The sequence below is a fragment of the Hyalella azteca genome, unplaced genomic scaffold (assembly GCF_000764305.2).
Source record: "Hyalella azteca isolate HAZT.00-mixed unplaced genomic scaffold, Hazt_2.0.2 contig2480, whole genome shotgun sequence".
Taxonomy (NCBI): domain Eukaryota; kingdom Metazoa; phylum Arthropoda; class Malacostraca; order Amphipoda; family Hyalellidae; genus Hyalella; species Hyalella azteca.
In genome coordinates this window covers 424326-444729 of record NW_025932753.1, presented here as the reverse complement: position 1 = coordinate 444729, position 20404 = coordinate 424326, and the positions used below count along the sequence as shown (strand labels likewise).

The window sequence follows — 20404 nt, the reverse complement described above, 5'->3', positions numbered from 1 at the left end:
ATCCTATTTTGAATGATGTACCTGATGCGGCGTCAGACCGAAAGAGAAATTAGAAATTCCGTAAATTAAATATGCCTTTATTTTATATACAATTGTAGAACAATATCATGCCAATGAAAATATGAGAATCAATTTCAGTTAAACACCTTAATAATATTCCTATACATCAATTTTCTATGCTTTACTTATAGATTTAATAACAGCCAATAGTTGAGAGCACGAATGACACTCGAAATTAAGCGATTTCAAGTTCGTTACAATAAATTATGTGTAGTGAGCGTTCATGTTTCGGCAGCCAATTCATATAAGTATAAACATCAAGGTAAATCGAATTAGCAACTAAAGAACTTTCTGAAAAGTGATATGGCAGTAAACCCTAACAAGTCACCGCCAGTAACGAAGATTTTTTCGCAGTGAAAATTCTACCAAGACAGTTCTGCAAGAATAACTTCACCAGTTTTCCTAAATTGAAAATTATAATCGATGTCAGAAAAATGCCAACCGTGAAAGACTGATCAAAACTTATCATCCCACTATCATGTGTTCAACATTTGTCACTCATGAAAGTTAACTTACTATACCTGATCATTCGTCCGTATCCTTTTGTTTGAATTTGGTTTTCAACTAATTACTTCTAATAGAATTATGATTAATAATCACACAATATCCATTTCATAAATAAAATTAAGTCGACAGATGAGAGAGAGAAAGAGATTACATTTGCAGTTCTTGATAAAGCGCGACAGTAGAAACAAAACACGACCATAAAAGCCCGCTCTGTCACAACATTTACTATTACCAGAAATTATCAAATGTTAAACTTTCAGTAAAAAAACCCAATCAATCCCCATCGTCCCGCCAAAAAAGTAGACTGTCTCGACTATATTAGAAGTCGCATGGTTCAATATTAATATCAGATGTTATGAGAACAAAATTTCATTGCAACTAACATCAACATTACGGAATTTAAATCACAACCACGGATACGATAAATATGGGCGAGGTGCAGTGTTCTCTACACGATGTCGACGAACGGAATGGGAGACTAAGCTTAGCACTTCGTCATCCGAGGAACCGACATATACTTTAATAAGTCTATTATATCATTGTCGAACCTTGCTCCATCTTATCTATATTTCCAAACCACAAACGATATCTCGCGAACAACGAAGTAAATAAAATCTGGGCAAAAGCAATCAGTTATTTCATGCAGAAACATACTGTACACTACTGTGTAGATAGAAGAGCAGGCAGCATTACAAGTAAGGAACGTTTATATGCGGAAGTACAAATTAACTAACATTGTCATCGCAATGCCCCAAACGATTAATATTTTACTCTGGGTGAAATTCGGAAAATGTACAAGGCAACTACTGGACGTTAAACGCTACATGCCATCAAGTCAGTAATTACGAGAAAAGATCTTTTGAATCAACAGAGATTTCACATCAATGTTAACTGGATGGTCATGCGCTGTAATTTGCTACGTTTTTCAAAATACAAAAGTTCTTGAGTCTTCTTCACAAAAATCTAAATAAGTTGCATTTCGTCTTATCCTAGCTCCAGAGAACAATGCTTCCTACAAATTGATCGTATGAGATAATAACTATAATTTTGTACAAAATCCGCGTCGATTGATCCAATTACTTGCAAATTGTTGTGAGCGTTTTTTTGCGCTCGTGCCCTCTAAACAAACGTTCAGAACTGAGATGAACAAACGCATTTCAATTGAAAACTTATATAATAACACCTGATAGCATGATTGTATGATAAGCAGCGGAGACCAGAGACCGTACTTTCAAAAAAATACTTAAGAGTTCGTAAATCAGATAACCAATCACTGCCGGCTTTTCAAGGTAAACTGTCCAATCACAGACGCGAAATATCGCGCTTCGTATCCTTAATTAAGCGACTTTGGATCGCACGACCTCTGATCAGAGCCGTGCAGTCGGAAGAAGTCGACCGAAATATGGCGGTTGTTCACCCAACGGAAGCGATGACACGATAGCTTACAGAGCTACACATTATACAATATTGAAGCGTATTATACATGCAGCACTCATCTAAATTAACTTGATTATTTTGTACACAAGTTCCAGTAAGACTACAAGCTTAGCATTCAAGTAACATCTTCGCACAGGGTTCAAGCCATCAAGAAGATAAATTTGCAATAACATGAAATGTACGAGAAAATCACCACAGTTGAGAGCTAAATAACGATTTGTCTACTAGAATGCATAGTCTTATTTGTGAGTGAATAGTGATACACTTTCTGCAGCACAAATGATAGTTTTGCACGCTCCCTCGACAGTGCTATATACAGTGCTACAGTCGACTGGACAAACAATAAAAAATCGCAAAAATTTCCAAGTGCGAGTGTTTCGAAAATCTGCAATAGACGCAAGGAAGAACTACCTTGCTAGAGAAGAGAAAAGTTCATGAAAACTTGCGTGAGATTATAACGTCGTTCTTGCGACGCTCTTCAATTAACAATGAACACACTTTCAACGCTTCGAAACTCAGTTGATTAAAGTGACCCATGCAAAACGAATGAACATAAACTGTTGATTACAAAGACATTTCGACCGGAAGTTGCTTCTCCAGGTCGAAATATAGCTTCTTCTTTCAATGGTTTTCAAACAATAAAGATGTCTTTAATCTCAAAGTGTTATCGGAAACAAACTCTGTAACGTTCAGTTCGACTAGGTTCTCCTGGAATTACCGTGGCCGAATCGACTGCAATGAACTCGACAATGATTATAGCTGACAATAAGTAGTCAAATAGTGGGCACCACCGACTACAGCGTCTCAAGTCCGTACATGTAAGCTAACAAAAAATTTTAAACCAAGTCTAATCACATATAGGTAAGACAGTACCGTATACCGTATTAGTTGTTTGCTAATCTGACATGATCTCTTATGCGAAAAGTCGGTTAGAAAAATAGCTCCACTTTCCTCCCAACTTCTTCACGCAAATAAACTCTGTTAATGTCTGATTAGCGTAAATACAAATATCAAGGACAGATTAGACACTACCAGCAGATAAGAGAAACTACGAGGGATATACGAGTCGTGTGAGCACCTAACACACCATAAGCGTCATCGATACCGCATCCAACTACAGCTTATATTAAGGGTCGAGTCGATGCTAGGAAACATGCTAAGGATCCGCTCGTGCGTTAACAATGGATGCTATGAAATGTAATAAAAAGTTTTAAACATGTACAAGTTGAAATACAATACATAAAAGTGAAGATAACGCAAACTCCAATATGCGAGCGAAGACAAATTCCTTGCTGTTTTCATAGAACCGAAGACCATCATAAGTAGTAATTAGGATAAAATTTATCAGGCAATTGCACAATTCGACAAATGGTTTTGCTCTCACCCACGCCATTGCAATCTATTGCACTGCAAGATGAACCCTGCTGTTAAGTTGGAACCATCAACCGGACATAAACCTATTTTAACAAATAACCTATTGCAAATTTAACTTGATCACAATTTGGCAATTAGAGTTACGACAGACTTCATTGAAAATGACAAATTTCTGAATCATCGTTCTCATTCCTGAGTAATACCCAGTAGCAAACGCAGAGCAAAGCCAAGTAACAAGATGAGGCCTTGAACGGGATTTCAAAAAGTAATTAGAAGAATCTTCATCAACAATGGCCGTTATTTGAGTTCAGATGCTAAAAAATAACCTTTATGCAAATTTATAATACAAAACACGCAAGTTGATCTATGGTTAGCTTGCTCTCAATTGAGTAAATAATGAACATGTATGTCAATAATGAACAGAAAAAAAAAACAAGGAACACAAAAAAATGACCAAAGAATATACATATATCCAGAAAATACGTTCAATTCAAAAATTGTGAGAATGTACCAAGCTTCACAAATAAAACGTAGCAATTAGATCGCTCTTCAAACTTTTTGAATTCTTTTTAAAATCTACAATCTATTTTCTGTGTATAAGATAAAGTTACTTGTCCATGAGAGAGCTATGAGATAAATGCAGTCTCATATAAGGGGTAAGACGGACACAGATCGCTTGAGAATATTAAGACTTTAGTCATGGTTAGTTGAACGCATCTACGTTAGCCTCGCAAGAGTTAAATTCACAAAGATACTAACTAATCATGGCTGCAGCTGAATATTATTGTACAAAATCAACAAAAAGAAATATTTACACAGGAGAAAGCATATGCCTCAAATATGACAACAGTTTACGAACAAAAAGAGATCAAAACATATTATGAAGTCAAAGGATATTAACCACACTGCAAGATAGCGAATATCGCGAAATCGCAAACATTTGAGACTCGAAAATAACAAATAATAAATTTGTTACCAGCATTCGATCCTCTTAAAAAAAGGCACTCGTGGAATATCGAGCACCTCAAACACAGATCAATTAGAAGTGTGGACGATAAATAAACATCCAAGTGCTACATTCCAAGTCCAAGCATAATGCAATTCTTATCGATGTAATTAACATGAAAAATCGTCTTGCTTAACACAATAAAAACTGTCATCTTAATAAACTAATGAAAAGGAATTTAAGGCCAGTAAAATAGATACAAAAAATGCAATGCTGATCTTAAAATTATACATAGTTGAAACAAAACAAGTCGATTGAAGGACGCAGAGATTTCAAAAATAGGTCTAGAAGAAATGAAACAGGTAAAACAGAAAAGAGAGAAGAGAATCAGATCAGTCAAAAAACTGAAGGAGTGAATCTCAGCTATTTTTTTTTATAATTGTAAAGGGAGCAAGAGGGTAATGATGGTGGACAGATAATATCAAGAAGGCGTATTGCAAAGCAGGCTAAGAGAATGGGCATATAGTTGACGAGTAACTATTAGTTGTACAAACATCCAATAGCTACAATAATATTCCAGTACAATTACACATGAACACAGTACATAACAATAGCATAAAATCTGAGAGGTTGCAACAAAATTACATCGATTAATATTATACAGCATACAGCGAAAAACCATCGCAAGTCTGTGGAGAACAAGAATCCCAAACCAACAGTTTTGTGAATTAGAGGTTGTACAGCGGGCGATACTTCTATTCATAACGCTTCGCAGTGTTTGCATCAGGGCTGCATCAATAAAACAAATTATTCTATGTGTCTAGTAAATAATTACTAGCACAAAATAGATAAGACAATAATAAAAGAATCAGCCTTGCGTTTCTGGTTCATTGCCGTTGAAAAGTTTGATAAGAGTCCTAACTGACATCCTCAGCCGTCGCACGAGTTTTCAGGAAATCACCAAGTTATCAGCGTAAAAAAGAATATGTTAATGCATCATTCTCCATTTCATAAACGAAAAAACTTGAATTTCAACCCACGTACCATATAGAAGCTAAGGAAAAAAATTGTTGAACGTATAAACTGTGGTTTCTGTTCATTTGTCTAATTTAGACGGGGAATTCAGTGAATCCTTTCCCATAAGTATCCATACAGTTAATGTTTCATGGAGATACAGTTTACCCATCAAGTTTATGTTTCATGGGCATTTTAACAATCAAAGAAAATATGCGCCATTGCAATTGTATTGCGCATGAAAATCATCATTCAACCCCAGGCTCCATCCTCAAGACCTGGTGAGTGACGTCATACGTGCCTGCTAGATAATAACATTCGCTTAGCACGTCGCTCTCATCGTCAGAGTCTTCACATGAAGATGAATCTGTGCTGCTCGCGCTACCGTTTGTACGTCCAGTTCCATCTTCGTGTTTCAGGTCAGTAGAACTCAACTCAGTTGGGTCTGATAAAGCTTCAGCAGGATCTCCGGGTATTTTGGAAACGGCCATTGCACCGACATCGCAGCCATTAGCTTCCGAAGTTGATGTAGTCCGGAAAGAAGCAGCAATCTCTTCAGTCGAGTCTAATTTCAGAGTCTTATTGTCGTTCACATTTAAGTTTGCCCCTGCTTCAACCACATCGCGATTTTCAAATGTTTCACGACCTATCTCAAATTTTTTTGTCGAATTTTCATTATGCATTTTAGTAATGGATTCTGAAACCACAGACGTCATTTCTTTTTGCATATCAGAAGAGTCGAGATCAAGAGGAATGTTTGTATCTTCTATGCAGCTGAGAACTTTCTTAGCATCAAAGCCAGCGTCTTGATATTCGCCACAGAAGGAGTTGGATTCCTTGAAGCCGTCCTCGTTCGCGTTTTCATCTGAAGTGAATTTGATATTACGAGAGCATATTATTTCTTCCTGTGCCGCACTTATCTCCGCTGTTGTGCCAATATCAATATTATTGTTTACGAGCTCACTGACCGAAACATCACAAGAAGCCTTATCTATTCGATCAGGAAGGATAACTTCATTATTTTTGTTAGGAGTTCCCGTACAGGAATGCAGCGCTTCAACGCTGGAACTGAGAGCATCAGTCGAGACGCTGCATGTACTGCAGCTTAAACCTGAGCTACTACTTCTACTCGTGTTGTTTTCTGTGTTTTCTGCTTGGTGCTCCTGGTTGTTTTTAACTTTAAGCTTTGTAAGACGAAGGTTGTGTCGAGCTCGATACTCGTCCAGCGGCAGCACCTGACACTTGTAACTGATGGTTTGTAGGTCGTTGGTGTCGCGGTGGTTGGACTCGAATAGCGCGCCCTGCAAAGCCAATTATGATGATACGACACTAATGCTATTGAATAATTCACACTTGCAAAATTGGACAATAATGCTCGTCACGGAACACGATCAAATGCATACAGTAATTCAACAAGTTAAACAACATTTCAGTTTCACATTCTAACAAAATCAATCATTCATAATCATTCAAAGCCTGCCAAAGTATAAAAGGCGATTAATACCTTTGGCTGTTTCAGTTTCTTTGGCTCGTCCTGAATTTCGTTGGGATGATAAAACCAATGCACGGTGACAGTCTTGCTGCCACCCCATCCTTCACAGAGATGCTCGATGCGCCCAATGTAGGGATTGTCCGGAGGCCCGGAGGAACGAAAAACACAGCAATCGCCCACCTGCGACCAAATTTCATCGTTACGCAACAGAATCTTTATTGTTAATCACATATCATTCGACATAACAAACAAATATAGCCGAAGTGACGTGTAGTCAAGGTGGTGTCAGCGTTGAACAGGCCCAATGCTAGACTGCCGCCGATTCTAAGACTCGCAGAATTCTTACAGCTTGCCGGGGGTTGCAAACCCGCAATTTACTGCTCAAATCCTGGTACATACTCCGGACTGTAACCACTGCGCCACCCTACTGTACTGATGAATAGGCCTTTCTGTAGTTGAAATGTCTAAGGCATTCAATCAAACGTACCCTGATATTTTCATCTCCTCGTACAATTTCTTTGTAGAAAATTTTACGACCGCGGCCTTTGCCGGTGGTTTTCTTGGACCCCCGACCGGACCACTGCCAAAGCTCCTTCTCAGGCAAGAAGGCGGCGATTTTTGATCGCCCCGAATGATGTCGTGACTTATTACCAGACATCTTATCCTGCAATAGCGGTGAAGAGAGGAAATCATTAAACCATTGTGAGGGAAATTGAGTAATCAAATCCTTAACATATACATAAATCAAAGCCAATTTTTTTCGTTCAATCCTATAGTAAACTAACCTGGTCTTGAGGGAATTTGGTTTTGCCGCCATCAGTCAATTCGCCATCAGAGGGCTCTTCATCGCCGCTGGACTCCTCGTCATCCACAGGATCATCGTCTGACCTCTCATCATACGTGATAGATTCAGCCCTAGAAGAAGATCGCTTGGGTCGCTTGGTATCATTGCTACTATTGCGAGACTTTTTAGCTTTCTCACGAGACTCTATCAGCCGCTGGGACGAGACGACACCGGGCGTGAGGCTAGAGTCCCGGTCGCATCGAGCCACGCTTTTGGCGTCAGCAATTTCTGCCGGTACATTCTCAGCAATCGCAGAGGTCTCATGATGTGGGGAAGGGTGACCAAGAGCTGATCCAGTGCACGCCAGGCCTTCGTCTAAAGTGGGTTCAAGACGGCAACTGGTTTCAACCTGGACTTTGCTGGGAGGCGGGGACTTGATACGAACTCGTAAGTCCCCATCCATCTGTTCGACGTGGGGAAAAAGCTTGAGAGAAGTCTGGTTGGAGTTTATGTCTGCTGCGGGGTTCGAGTGAATTGTTAGCGTGTTCCCAAGATCACGACCTTCATAAACCAAAGGCTCGTTGGATTCGTGCTTGTTTTTATTCCTCTTGTGCTTGTGCTTTCGTTTCTTGTGGCAAGATTCTTCAGATTTGTGTTTTTTCTTCTTTTTCTTTGAATATTTTCCATGTTCCGAAAAATGACCTGAGCTCCAGTGAGCATCCTCCGAAATTTTCTTCGAGTCTAAATCATTGAAATCCTTCTCGAGGGCCGCATCAATGATTCCAGTTTTTTTGCCGTCAGTTTCACAAAGTTTAATCTTTTTAATCTTAGGTTTTAGTTCTTCGCCTTCAACATCAGAATCTTTATCGCTTTCATGATCCCACTCACGACTGAGCCGCTTCTGTTGCTTCTTTAACGACGCCTTCTTCTTCTTCTTTGCTTTGTTCTTCTTCTTATTCCGCGATGCCTCGTCGCGAATATCCAATTGTGTAAGGTGGACAGAAGACGTGGTTGACGACGTAACTCTACACATGCCTGACGCAGACGTGGAGACCGTCAACTTGACGGAGGTCGTAGTGTCGTGAGGTGCCCCAGGCCTCGAGTCGGTCGAGTCCCTTTGAGGGGCTCTTCGCTTCCGCGTGCACAACGTCAGCAGGGGATTTGGTTTAGGAACTGGAAAAATAAATGCAATAGGTAGTAAGCATCAGTATACTTTACGATAAATATTAAAAAATTTAGTATGTATCACATAAAATTACTTTATATTTTTATTAAATCACAAAAGTTATCAAAAACATTCACGTTCAGTAACAGGCACAAAATTTCAAAAAGAATCACATATATAACAATGAATTACAGAAGTGCAACATCGGGTAAGCTATATGAATGAACCAATTAAAAACCCAAACAAGATCACCAACACAACGTAAAATAACTTTAGCAAGTTGCAAAGTTTCGTATTTTTGTTCGTAATTTTTAAAATTTACTAAGGAAGTACCACCATTAAAAAGTTCTCCCGGCAAACGCAATAGAAAAAAAGTAAATCACAAAATTTGTCTTTAAAAAAGACCATCTGACAAGCCTGGAGTGGAGCGCATGTCTCACCAGTGACGGGATAGTCTGGTGGCAGGAGCCTGATGTCGTCCACGTGTATGCGGCCGGAGTCGCCGTCGTCGAATTCCACGTTAACGAAGTTATGGAGGGAAGACGCGTCGCTGTGAGCGGGGGAAGAGCTCGGCGAGCCCACCGTGCCTGCGAATATATGATTAACTGTGATTTTGGTAGGCGTAGTTAGGTTAGATTTAGTTCGGCTAGGCTAGGTTAGGTTGGGCTTAGTATCAAAGAAAAGCCTAGGTGCAAAAACACCGGGAATCGTTGGGCTATGGACATACGATGATATGATTGAGGCTAAGCTTAGAAGTAAATTAGATAGTGAACAATCAGGGACAACAAAAACAAAATCAAAATAAAATATATAATATATTCTTATCAGTTTATACAATTTAGTTACCAGAGTAGAGAGCGCGGTATTGCTGTGACCAAAAGCAGCACACTCGAGTGCCCTCTTTCAGGAAACGCGTAGACCCAGGCTTCACCTCCTTCCACTGTAAGAAGCAAGTTTCAATAGCTTACATTCATACGCACGATTATCTAGAGAACTTAACATCGTCACAGTACATTTTACCCAAATCGTCGCGACGCTGAGCAACAAAACAGACAGATGAAATCGATATAAAAACTGAAGAATTTGCATAAAATGTACCAAAGTCAATTCAATTGTATCGAAAGTCGAAACAGAGTTACTTGAAATATATTTTCATTGAAGGTTTAGAATGAAGTTTGCGTCAATCTCGCAGTAAATGAAACCTCCTGAACTTTTTACGTCAAGGTATCAGAACAATGATAGCTAAAACAAACGAATTTATCATAACAGTGTCCCAGGCAGGCACTATTAAAAATAGTGTCAAATAATTAACTGTGTCTCAGGCAGAAAATATTAACAAAAGTCTATTAACTGATAATATTCAGGCAAACTCGCTACAAAACTGACGGCTTGAGTGAGAAGTTCTTCAGCGCAATAAATGTGCCCTTTGCTGCCGCGTTCCCCGTCGATGAGGAGACCGTAAAGGTTCGGGGGCGAGATGGGGTTCACTGAACCAGCATACAGAAGCCCGTCATCCCTCAGCAGCAGGACACGGCAACCTTTGACGAGCTCTTCCACCGCCAGATGGCATACAGATGGAATCCTGTTGCAGCTCGACAGCTGGTGCAGTCCAAGAGGGGCCGCGCCAACGGTGTCGGCCGCGATCGAGGTCGCTTTGTTGGTGTCTATAGTTAGGACCAAGAATTAAAAGCGGTCAATTCTTTCAAGGGAATCAATTGGAACAGCTGCAAAAGCGTTTGTACGATGTAAATACAATAAAAAGTCAAATAAATAAGTTACTACCGTTTGACAAGATAATAGACCCACTCATCAAGCAGTAATGGTTGCTGAAGAAATAAGCAGGTAAATATTTGCCTGGAGACCAAATTCAAAACACTATCAGCAAAACGTTGCCATGAAGTTGAATGAGTAGAATTAAAAAAAATCATTTGTCTAAACTTTATCTTTTTATGGATTATCAAGGCTAATATTTCAATTTAATGCTGAATATCAAACTGACCTTTGGCCGTTTCTTCTTTAACGATCAGAGATGTCGCGTCCGCCACACGCACATCCAAAGAAGCGAGGTCGTCACCCGCGGTCTCGGTCTTGACCGCGACCGCTTTGTCATCTGTGGACGTGCCATGGGAGACGGGGGCCGTGACGATGGCATCCTCGACGACGGCCGCCGATAGCGGGAAGGCGGACGACGATGACACGGCGGTGCTGGGAGCTCCAGACTGATCAGAGTCGTAGTCGCCGTCTTGCTCTTCTTCGGATTCGTCGTGCTCGGCGTTAGCAAGAGTAGAGCGTTTCTTGAGAGACCTGCCCAGCGATAGTTTCAGCATGAACAACACAAAAACTTAGTCAGGACATTAAATGACAAATGAATTCACACAAATTGATATTTTTAAATGATATTGAGGAAAATCAAGTGCAAATTATGTGTCAAAAATCAGATTATGTAAACGAGGCGCGATGAACTGAACTGGAATGCATAAAATTTCAGTAATCATCTTGCGTTTTTACACGAGACTCGATAGCTTACCAAACCTCAGTATTTCAATGCACATCACGACAGAAAGTAATTTAAAAACAAGACCTACACGCGGTTTCAGGTAAAGATCTATCGTTACGCCTCGTAATGAAAGGGCTCTAATATAATTTGCGTTTCTGCCCGTATTTCAACTACAACGCTGGACAAGAGTGACTTTTGTCGGCTAATATATTAACCTTCGTCATATTGACATCTGCAGGCCAGGTCACTTTACTTTGAGTGACAGTACTTTACGTTACTGCCACTTGAATGGGCGACGCACCTGAACAAGGCCTCCATTTGGTGCTGCTGCTCCACGTCGGTCTTCCTTTTAGCTTTGTCGCGCATGATGGCTCGTCGAGTTAGGGACGATGAGCCGCCCACTTTACGGCGTTTAGTAGCGTCGGGACAAGACGATGGCGTCATGGTTGGGATAGGTGTTGAAGTGACTAGAGTTGAGACTTTCATAGACGGATTAGGTGCCAGCTGAACGTCAGGGGAGTGAGTGTTGGATTGCCGAAGACTTTCCACGTTCTTCAGGAAGGTGACCTGTGTTTAGATAACCGTAATTATCACAAGAAAATAAGCAGGTGTGATCAAGCATTGCATTCATCCCAAATGAATTTTTCGTGAGAAAATCGTCCCAAATCGAGAAATCAACTTTTTTAAAAATAAAATACAAATCGAATTTTTGTAACCATAATATAAAATTTCACAAAGTTCTACATACATTATGTATTATAATCGATTAACTACTTTACGCTTCAATACATCTTCCAAATTCCATTAAAATATGTAAAAACACGACTATGGATGACGTCAAAGTGATTATGCATTACATAATGAGGATATGAACAAGGCCGAAAATAACCATAACTGAATCGAACTTGAAAGTAAACAGATAAGAATATCTTACATCAAGGTTGCCGTTGGTCTCATCACAAGAGTTATCACCGGCATCCGAAGAATCGACTGCGTCACAAATAATTTCTCGAGCCTGGGGAAAATTTAACGCAGAAATAAATATCAACATAAATTAAATTGAATTACACACGTTGAATTTAGCTATCTGCAAAGAAGATCTTGTCTTATACTATGAAAGTTAGTGAGATCCTTTTTTCGAAGCATGGAAAATGGGAGAGGTTATTTGAAGACGTGTATCCACAATACCTATCGTATCGGGATATTATATTTAAGATATAAATATTATTATTTAATATTTATACAATATATTTAAGATATATACATCAGCTCTCTTGTAAAATCATGAGGAACTGCTAAACGGGGATAAATTGAAAAAAGTAAATAAAATTAAGATCAACAGTTAATCCAATTTTAACGTAATTAAAAATTTAAAATTATGGTTTTATGCAAATTCCCCAAATGGGTCCGTCAATTTTTTTTAATGTGAGAATAAATCAGTTATTCTTTAATTCTCATGAAATTATTTCGAGAACTGCTGTGATAGCTGGAAAAGCGGTTAGTGATAGGTACTTGACTGATGAATATCAAATCGGTCAAGAAATAGAAAGAGTATCAAATTACAGAAAATTATCCTTCTTGAGCAACGCCAGGCTTGCCTGCCAATACTCAATAAATAAAATTTCAAAAACATAATGATGAGTGTGAAGAATCAATACGTCATATAGAACATGATTAACTCGTCACATACTTCGACATTTATCAATCGTTTACTTACCTCTGCGTTGAGTTTAGGCTTAACTTTTGACTTCGATGTCGCCAAGGACGAGTGTCGCAAGAGGAGATTTAGATTCTTGTGCTTTTTGGTCACTATGGTTTCAGTAGCATCTTTCTTGGTGGGGGAATGCTTCTTGGGGCGTCCAGGCTTTCTCTTCTTGGAGGAAGAACAAGGTAAAAATGTCGTCTCATGATCAGAAGACTCCACTGCTGAGGTCTCAGTGTACAGGGCTTTTGAATTAGCTTCAGAAGAATCGCTGTCGTTTCCTGCGGCAGCTTCGTCATCACTCTCATTGCGCACGATAGTCGACATCAATTGGGATTTATACGAACTCTGAGATTTGCTATCGTTAGACAGGAAAGACAAAGACCATTTTCGTCGTGGAAGGTTGTCCATCTCATCGTCAGACGATTCGTTTCCTTCATCAGTCGAGGATCTTTGCTCGCTCCGACGCGGCTCTCGCCGTGGGGATACCAGATTTTTGGACTTGAGTTTAGATATTGAGAGCGCCGGCACCGACTTGGCTTCGCTACTATCCTCGCTGCTTCGTCGAAAAGACGCAGTTTCTGGTAAACTAGTAAGTCGTTTCCGTCCGTCTTCACACCGACGGTGCTTCGCGTGACGCCCGTCAGATCGTCGGCTGCTAGATTCACTGGGAAATCGCTTCCTTTTCGAAGGTCTGCGGGATTTGTGTGTTGATGAGCACACTTCGCTTTTTGGAAATTGTCGCTGAACTTGGCGCACCTTCTCTCTGTATTGCTTAGCGAGCACCACTAATTGCCGCCTCATATTTTCTTCGGTTCTCTTCAACGAAGCATCTTCGAACCCTTCAAAATTTTGACCGTCAGAACTTGAGCTGTCGTAAGTTCCGAGGAGCTTTTCGGTGACAAGACTTTCGCAGCTGCGATTTCCGTCCGATGTTCCAGCTTGATCAGTTGAGTCGCTATTTATGCCATGAAGACTTGCTGATAATTCGTTGTCGTTGTCTTTAGTAGACCCGCTTTGCCACGAATCGTCCTTACTGGTCTTTTTTGACATACCAAGACTGAGATCGAGCGGTGATGAACACGATAAAAAGCTTTCCGAGAAAGAACTTGAACTCTGAGTGAAAGAATAAGTAGTTCCGTTTTCTTTGCAGGGACTATTCAATACGTCAGCGTCCGATGAGGTGTTAAAACTAAGTGACATAGCATCGTCGGCAGCAGCAGGCTGAGGCAAGGTAAGATCTGGTTGTATTGAGGGGATACACTTTTCGAGAGGTGGTCGTAAGAAACTAATTTCTTTATCTTGTTGAACTCTCCTAACATCGCTACAATTTGGAGTCTCGCACGAAGAAGCATTGGGTTTAAGATGCCCATAAGAGGAATCTTTTTCATTTGTGTCTCCTTTCAAGAGCTCTTCTTCCGCCAAGGCACACAAGAAAATAAAATTGTTTCGAGAGCTTGTAGGCGGAGCGGAAGAGGGTGGAAGTGAAGATGTGGTACCAGTAGCTTCAATCCTATCGCTCTTTGGATTTTTCCCATTTGAAGCACTGATAGAAAAATTTAGGGGGGCATCTGCTTGCGGATAGAAGTTTTCATCCACACTCCCGGGCACGAATAGTGGTCTATTTAATGACTGGATAAAGGGAGCCGAAGTAGCAACTGACGCGCTCGAAAGGTCACCCGAACAACTGCTTGACCTCCAACGCAAAGGTTGATCTGAAGTAGGTTCTTGGTGGCAATAGTCCACAGGTTCTTCAGAAGAAAGACGGTTAGCATGCTGTAAAACACTGCGCGAAAGCAACTCCAGGCCACTCAAGTCTAAAGCCTGTTCCTGTACGGGTGCGAAGGTGGATGGGGCTAGAGAACTGGCGGAGCTTCCGACATTTTCAGTATCGTTAGAGGTTCTCGACGACATGGATTCCGCCACTACTGGAACGGAGGCTCCGACGGACAGACTTCGTTCACTATACCTGTACAAATGAGGAATAGGGACTGTTTGCACGCTGAGATGTCGGTAGGTTGGAACGGTTGATGTCGTCGTCGTAGTTGTTACGCTAACTGCAGCGCTAGAACTGACAGTAGTGGTGATTGAAGTGGTTGCTGTTGTAACGCCTACGCAGCTCAGAGGGATGGAGAAATCGTTCAATTTAGTTTGTGAAGGAACATTAGGTACTACAGGACTACTAGTAAGGCTTGGCAAATGTCCAGAACCATCATGATTCACAGAGCTTACCGTAGAACTTATCGCTACACCGCTTTGATTTGACGAATTCTTAGTGCTATCAGGTACGCCGGATTCTTGCTTAATACTTCCACTATTATTATTATCATCATCACTAATTTTGCGGCAGCTAATTGAAAGGTCAACACAGCCGTCACCTTTCTGCAGCGTGCTAACAGGTGACATATATTCCTCCTTGATTTCTTTTTTGATTGAAATTTTGCTGGTCACCGCGGATCGTTCAGTACTACAAGTAGAATTATTGTGAGCCACTGACTGCGATGGGCTGGCATGGAGCTTGTCTAACTTAATCTTTGGAAGGGAGCCCATGTCTGTGTTACTGGTGCTGCTGTGCGACGAAGATAATTTTGATGCAAAATGAGGGCTGGACTTGGGCTGCTGTACAACTGTTGGGGTCGAGCTTCTCCGTTTTGCACTCCCTGTATTTTTTTCCTTTTTGGTGGGTAACGGCGACCTCGACAACTGTGGCGAAACAACAATAGTAGGTGGCGTGGGTAAGGACATGGAAGCTCGAAAGGAACTTAACGAAGTATCCACGTCCTTAGAGATTCCAAGGAGTACCGAGTTGTGTGATGAGGGACTGGTATCAGTGGTGGCAGAGACGTCCGAGGTAATGACCGGGATCGCCGGCGATGTAGGTGTCTGGACGAATGCTGATAAGGGATACATAGGAGGCTTGGGACAGAACAGAGGGTGAGAAGACGAAGGATACAAATAGTGAGGCAAGGTTGAAGGAAGTGGCGGCTGTAGGGCCGGCGCGAGTCCAGACGATGCCAAGCCAGTTGGTAAGACCGAAGACAAAACCGACGGCATGGCAGAAGACAACGGTGACGTTAGTCCCGGCGTCATGGATGAAGGTAGCCCGGAAAGTCCCGATAGGCCAGTCGCAAGTCCTGCAGACATGATGGGGGACATGACAGATTGTAAGTCCCCAGGATAAGTCGAAGAGGTCCTTACTGATGCTGTACCGTGTAGGAGGCTCTTGGTGCCTTCCTCTAGTCCTTTCGGAGAAGCTTTCGGAGACTCCATTTTCAAGCCACCCGCTGGCGAGCCGGTCATTTGAGAGTAGATACTCGAGGCAGGATGTAGCGTTGGAGTAGGCGGAAGGAGCGTTGGAGTTGGAGGATGAAGGGCAGGATGGAGAGCAGAGGCGTGAAGCAAAGCCGAGTGCAGCGGTCGAGGGAAGTGAGGGTCGGCCAAGAGCATCTGAGGGCTCATGAGAGGAGCCACGCCGCTGTAGCCCCACATCAAATTGCTGCTAACGTCTGCAATTTCAGTGAAAGTTGCTTATGAATGCCTCCATTTCTGCATCTAAAGTGACTCACATCAATGAAAGTTGTACGATTACTCGTAATGAATAAATTACTTTATTTAAAAATTATCATTATCATGTTCATTATAATTAAAAAGCTACTACACAATTATTTCATGCATCACAGATCGAAGTCAAGTTGAAATATAAACGTAAGAATTAGAAATACTGACCTGAATTTCGCCGAACGTAAATCAATAATAGTATAAAAAACAAACACAGAAAGAATCTCTATTATCACATGCAAAAATTAAATTAGCTTTGCAACACTAGCCTTATCCTTATGAAACCTTTCATTATTAATAAATTTGTAACATTCAACCGTCAACCACTTGAAAGCACTCACCTCTCCTAATGAAAGCTTTCATTAATGATGAATTCGTAACATTCATCCGACAACTACTTAAAAGCACTCACCTCATACTTAACTTAAGAAAAGTTTGATTAATGATTAATCTGAAACATTCATCTGACAACTACCTGACAGCACTCACCTCATCCTTATGATAGCTTTCATTAATGATAAATCTGAAACATTCATTCGTCAATTATTTGAAAGCACCCAAGTCAACCTTATGAAAACCTTTTATTAATGATAAATCTAAACATTCAACCGACAAAAACAGATAATTAGCATACAAAAGTTCCGTAACAAGTTCGGGTATTTGTACTCCAAGTGATCACATAGTATATTTGAATGGATCTTCTTTGACGAATGTAGGTACTTCGAAAAAACATTTATGATAAAAACACTTTATGATAACCCCCCACGTGTTCCTTCAAGGCATTTCTGTCCAAAATTTACCCTGGAGAGCGGCATGGTGTACAAGGATCAGGTGACGCGAGATCGGGTCCGTGACGAACTGATGATAGCCGATGGCGGGGCCGCTGCTGCTGCCGCCGGAGGTCGCATCCAAACCGCCCATACCTTTAACAGCGATAATAAAATTTAAAACGCTGCTATCGTGAGAATATAATAATTTTTTGATTAGAAATACACAAGGCGGTAATTAAAGAAGTTTTTTTATTAATTATCTAAGATAAATCACTGATAGCGAGTACCCACCATGTGGCGAAGCGGGCGCAAACTGGTGATGCGGTGTATGATGCGACAGAGAAGGCGACATGTGGTGTGACAACCAGAAGGGAGTGTGTGATGGTGGAAGAGTGGGAGCAACGGGCATGGTCGGAGTGCATGGAGTGGGAGGTAGAGGCCAGTGGGAGAGTGGTGATGATAGGGAGTGAGGAGTGACAGAAGTGCCAGTAGAGGTACTGAAGGTGCAACTCGTGGTGGAGGTGTTGTTGCGGGAGCAGCTGATACTGGAAGGACTGAGGATCACAGTGGCTCCAGAACTGCTGGCTGCTGCAACACACACACATGATTCATAGTATTACATTGCAACACGCATATATGAGTACTACGCTTTACTAACATTAAATTTGAGAAGCTGGTGAACTAAATGAAAAATTGCCGTGTACATAGCATATAATAACTAGAATACGCATAAATACCTGTGAGCTTAGCACATTTCAAATGAGCGTTATACCACTCAAGAAATACACCAAAAAAATGTTGAATTAGGATTAATTGGAATTATATGAAAAAAATTGAGCCGCCTCAAATAACAACGTCTACACAAGAAATAAAACAGTTCACTAACAAAAAACACCAAACATTTACAACACTAAGACAAGGACGTGTGAGATGACAAACTGCATTAAGTTTGAACTAAGAAACTTTCAGGGACTGGTGTCGTGTCTTCAAAAACTCGTGCCAACCTGCGGAAGTATTTATGTAAACTTTGAAATCATAGTTCATAGTTCTAGAATCTTCAACAAATAAAAAAATTTAGATGTTAATTTCATGGGAGCGTAAAAATTTTTTTCGTAAAAAAATCTATTTTTCTACATGGCTCGGCATTAGAGGTTACTACTTGAAATGAGGCGCTAATTGAGGTTTTAATGAGGTATTAATTAAAGGTTAAATGAGGCACTCAGTAGCACCTAATTAGCACACTTGTCTAGGATCGTGACTACGTTTGATACACAAAAATGACCCAGTCGTGCGTAAATTAATATATGGATTTAAAATGTACTCAAGATAAGGGCGGCAAACATCGCAACAATAGAGAATGCTTAATTACCTAAACTATATACTGCAAGAGATTAAATAGTCATAAATTCGACAACTAACTTTGATAAACAATTGTGACAATTTTTAGATGGCCCAAAAACATTGTTGAATATGTGCTAAAAATTATGAATAGAATAATATTTAGATCATTACTCACCAGGACCTGAAGGATGTCGCTCTTTCTTGAAGAACTTGGTATCGGTAAAGCTGAAAGGTTCACGTTTGGCAGCAAGCGCAGGTGGTGAGGCGGCCATACTTGTTGACACCGTCGAGGCTGCGAGTCCAGCGGATGACGACAAGGGTGGTGCAGGTAACTGACTTGTCGCCCAATTGAGAAAAGCCTTTTCGTGTTCAGACATCGCAGAAGATGTTGCTACAGAACTAGGGATGTTGTGCATGTAGTTCTCGGTCATACATCGTGATGTTGGTACTTTGTTTGGAGATTGATTGCGCTTCTGTAATTGCTGCAGGTATTCAAAATGGTGCATTTGCAACAATTGCATCTGTTGGTCAAAATCAAGCACGCTGCTGTTTTTTGAGCCCACTGATAAGAAACTATTTGATCTCTCACGAATCTCTTTGGGCGTTTCCAGAGAAAGCTTTCGTTCTTTTTTCTGCACTTTGACAGTATGATTGTGTTCGGCTGTCTTGAGATTTTTCTTGGAGACACTTTTGGTCGTACGACTCCCGCAGCTGCTAGCGAGAGCATGGGTCTGCGGTGGCTGATCGTGGGGATGTTGTGAAGGACCAAACAAGTCGGGGACGCTGGCCGTGGAGACATGAGGGCTGGTCTCACCTTTGGTTCTGGCGGCGGACGATGAAATCGGCGACGATACTGGGACCGGAGATGATAGTGATCCAAACAGGTTTGAAGAAGCGTCATGCAAATAATTGTGCCTGACGACTGTCCCTGATTTAGGGGACAAACATTGAAGGTAAGGTTCTTCGGGTGGTGAACGTGGAAGTAGCTGGCTCAAATGATGCAAAGAAGACTTGGGACTATAGACGGAAGTGGTTTTCTCCCCGTATTCTGGAGGGCTTGAAAGCAACGAAGCTGGTTTGACTTTTAAGTACTCTTTGGAACATGCTGTAGTGGCTTTGGGCGATGCCACTGGCAACGTTGGCGACGGCTTGGATGGAGATTTTTTTGGTGCTACGAGCGAAATAGACACAGAAGGAGCAGACTGAGAGTAATACGAATTAGAATTTGGAGTTGAACAATAATCTGATGATTTTTTGCTGGTAATCGAGACCGAATTGGAATTTAGATCATGTTGGTTTGATGATGACTTCAGTTCGTTGCGATCAGTTCCACCTGATAGGGCCACCAACAAGTTGAAGAACTGATCGTAGTTGGTGCAGCCACTCCTCTCAAGCAGCCTTGCTTGACTTTCAGGGTCAAACCTATGCTCCGCGAAGTAGTTCGACAAAGTCTCGTTCATACCAACGCCTGATGACAGATCACCATCCAATGCAATATTGAATTTCGCAATTCATTCGGAAGTTATTCCAGGAAAAGAATAGCGGCTGCTTTCGAGAAATAAACATAAATATGGCCGTTATCCTCTTACGCAAACTTCAATTCTAGTACGAAGAAAGTTCAACGATATAATTAAATGGAAAATTACGATGGAGATTTAAGTTGGGCAGAATTTGACGGTTCGATTGAACTCAAACTTAGATCCCAAGGCTGAGTGATGACCGACGTCGAGGATCGATCTTCAAATTCAGAGGCAGGG

The 20404-nt window shown here is 41.1% G+C and overlaps 1 protein-coding gene across 1 annotated transcript; it reads right to left on the bottom strand.

The window, feature by feature from the left end:
- Window positions 1-61: 61 nt before the first annotated feature.
- LOC108679522 (serine-rich adhesin for platelets) lies at window positions 62-18958 on the bottom strand. The gene is made up of 14 exons (XM_018168151.2): window positions 18823-18958; window positions 17598-17894; window positions 17337-17459; window positions 12994-16484; window positions 12211-12291; window positions 11578-11843; window positions 10779-11083; window positions 10166-10443; window positions 9626-9719; window positions 9220-9366; window positions 7616-8787; window positions 7318-7494; window positions 6843-7010; window positions 62-6639 (listed from the first exon to the last, which is right to left on the bottom strand). Exons 1-14 carry the CDS (start codon window positions 18917-18919, stop codon window positions 5587-5589), a joined length of 7749 nt encoding a protein of 2582 aa, XP_018023640.2. The 5' UTR covers window positions 18920-18958; the 3' UTR covers window positions 62-5586.
- Window positions 18959-20404: the final 1446 nt, after the last annotated feature.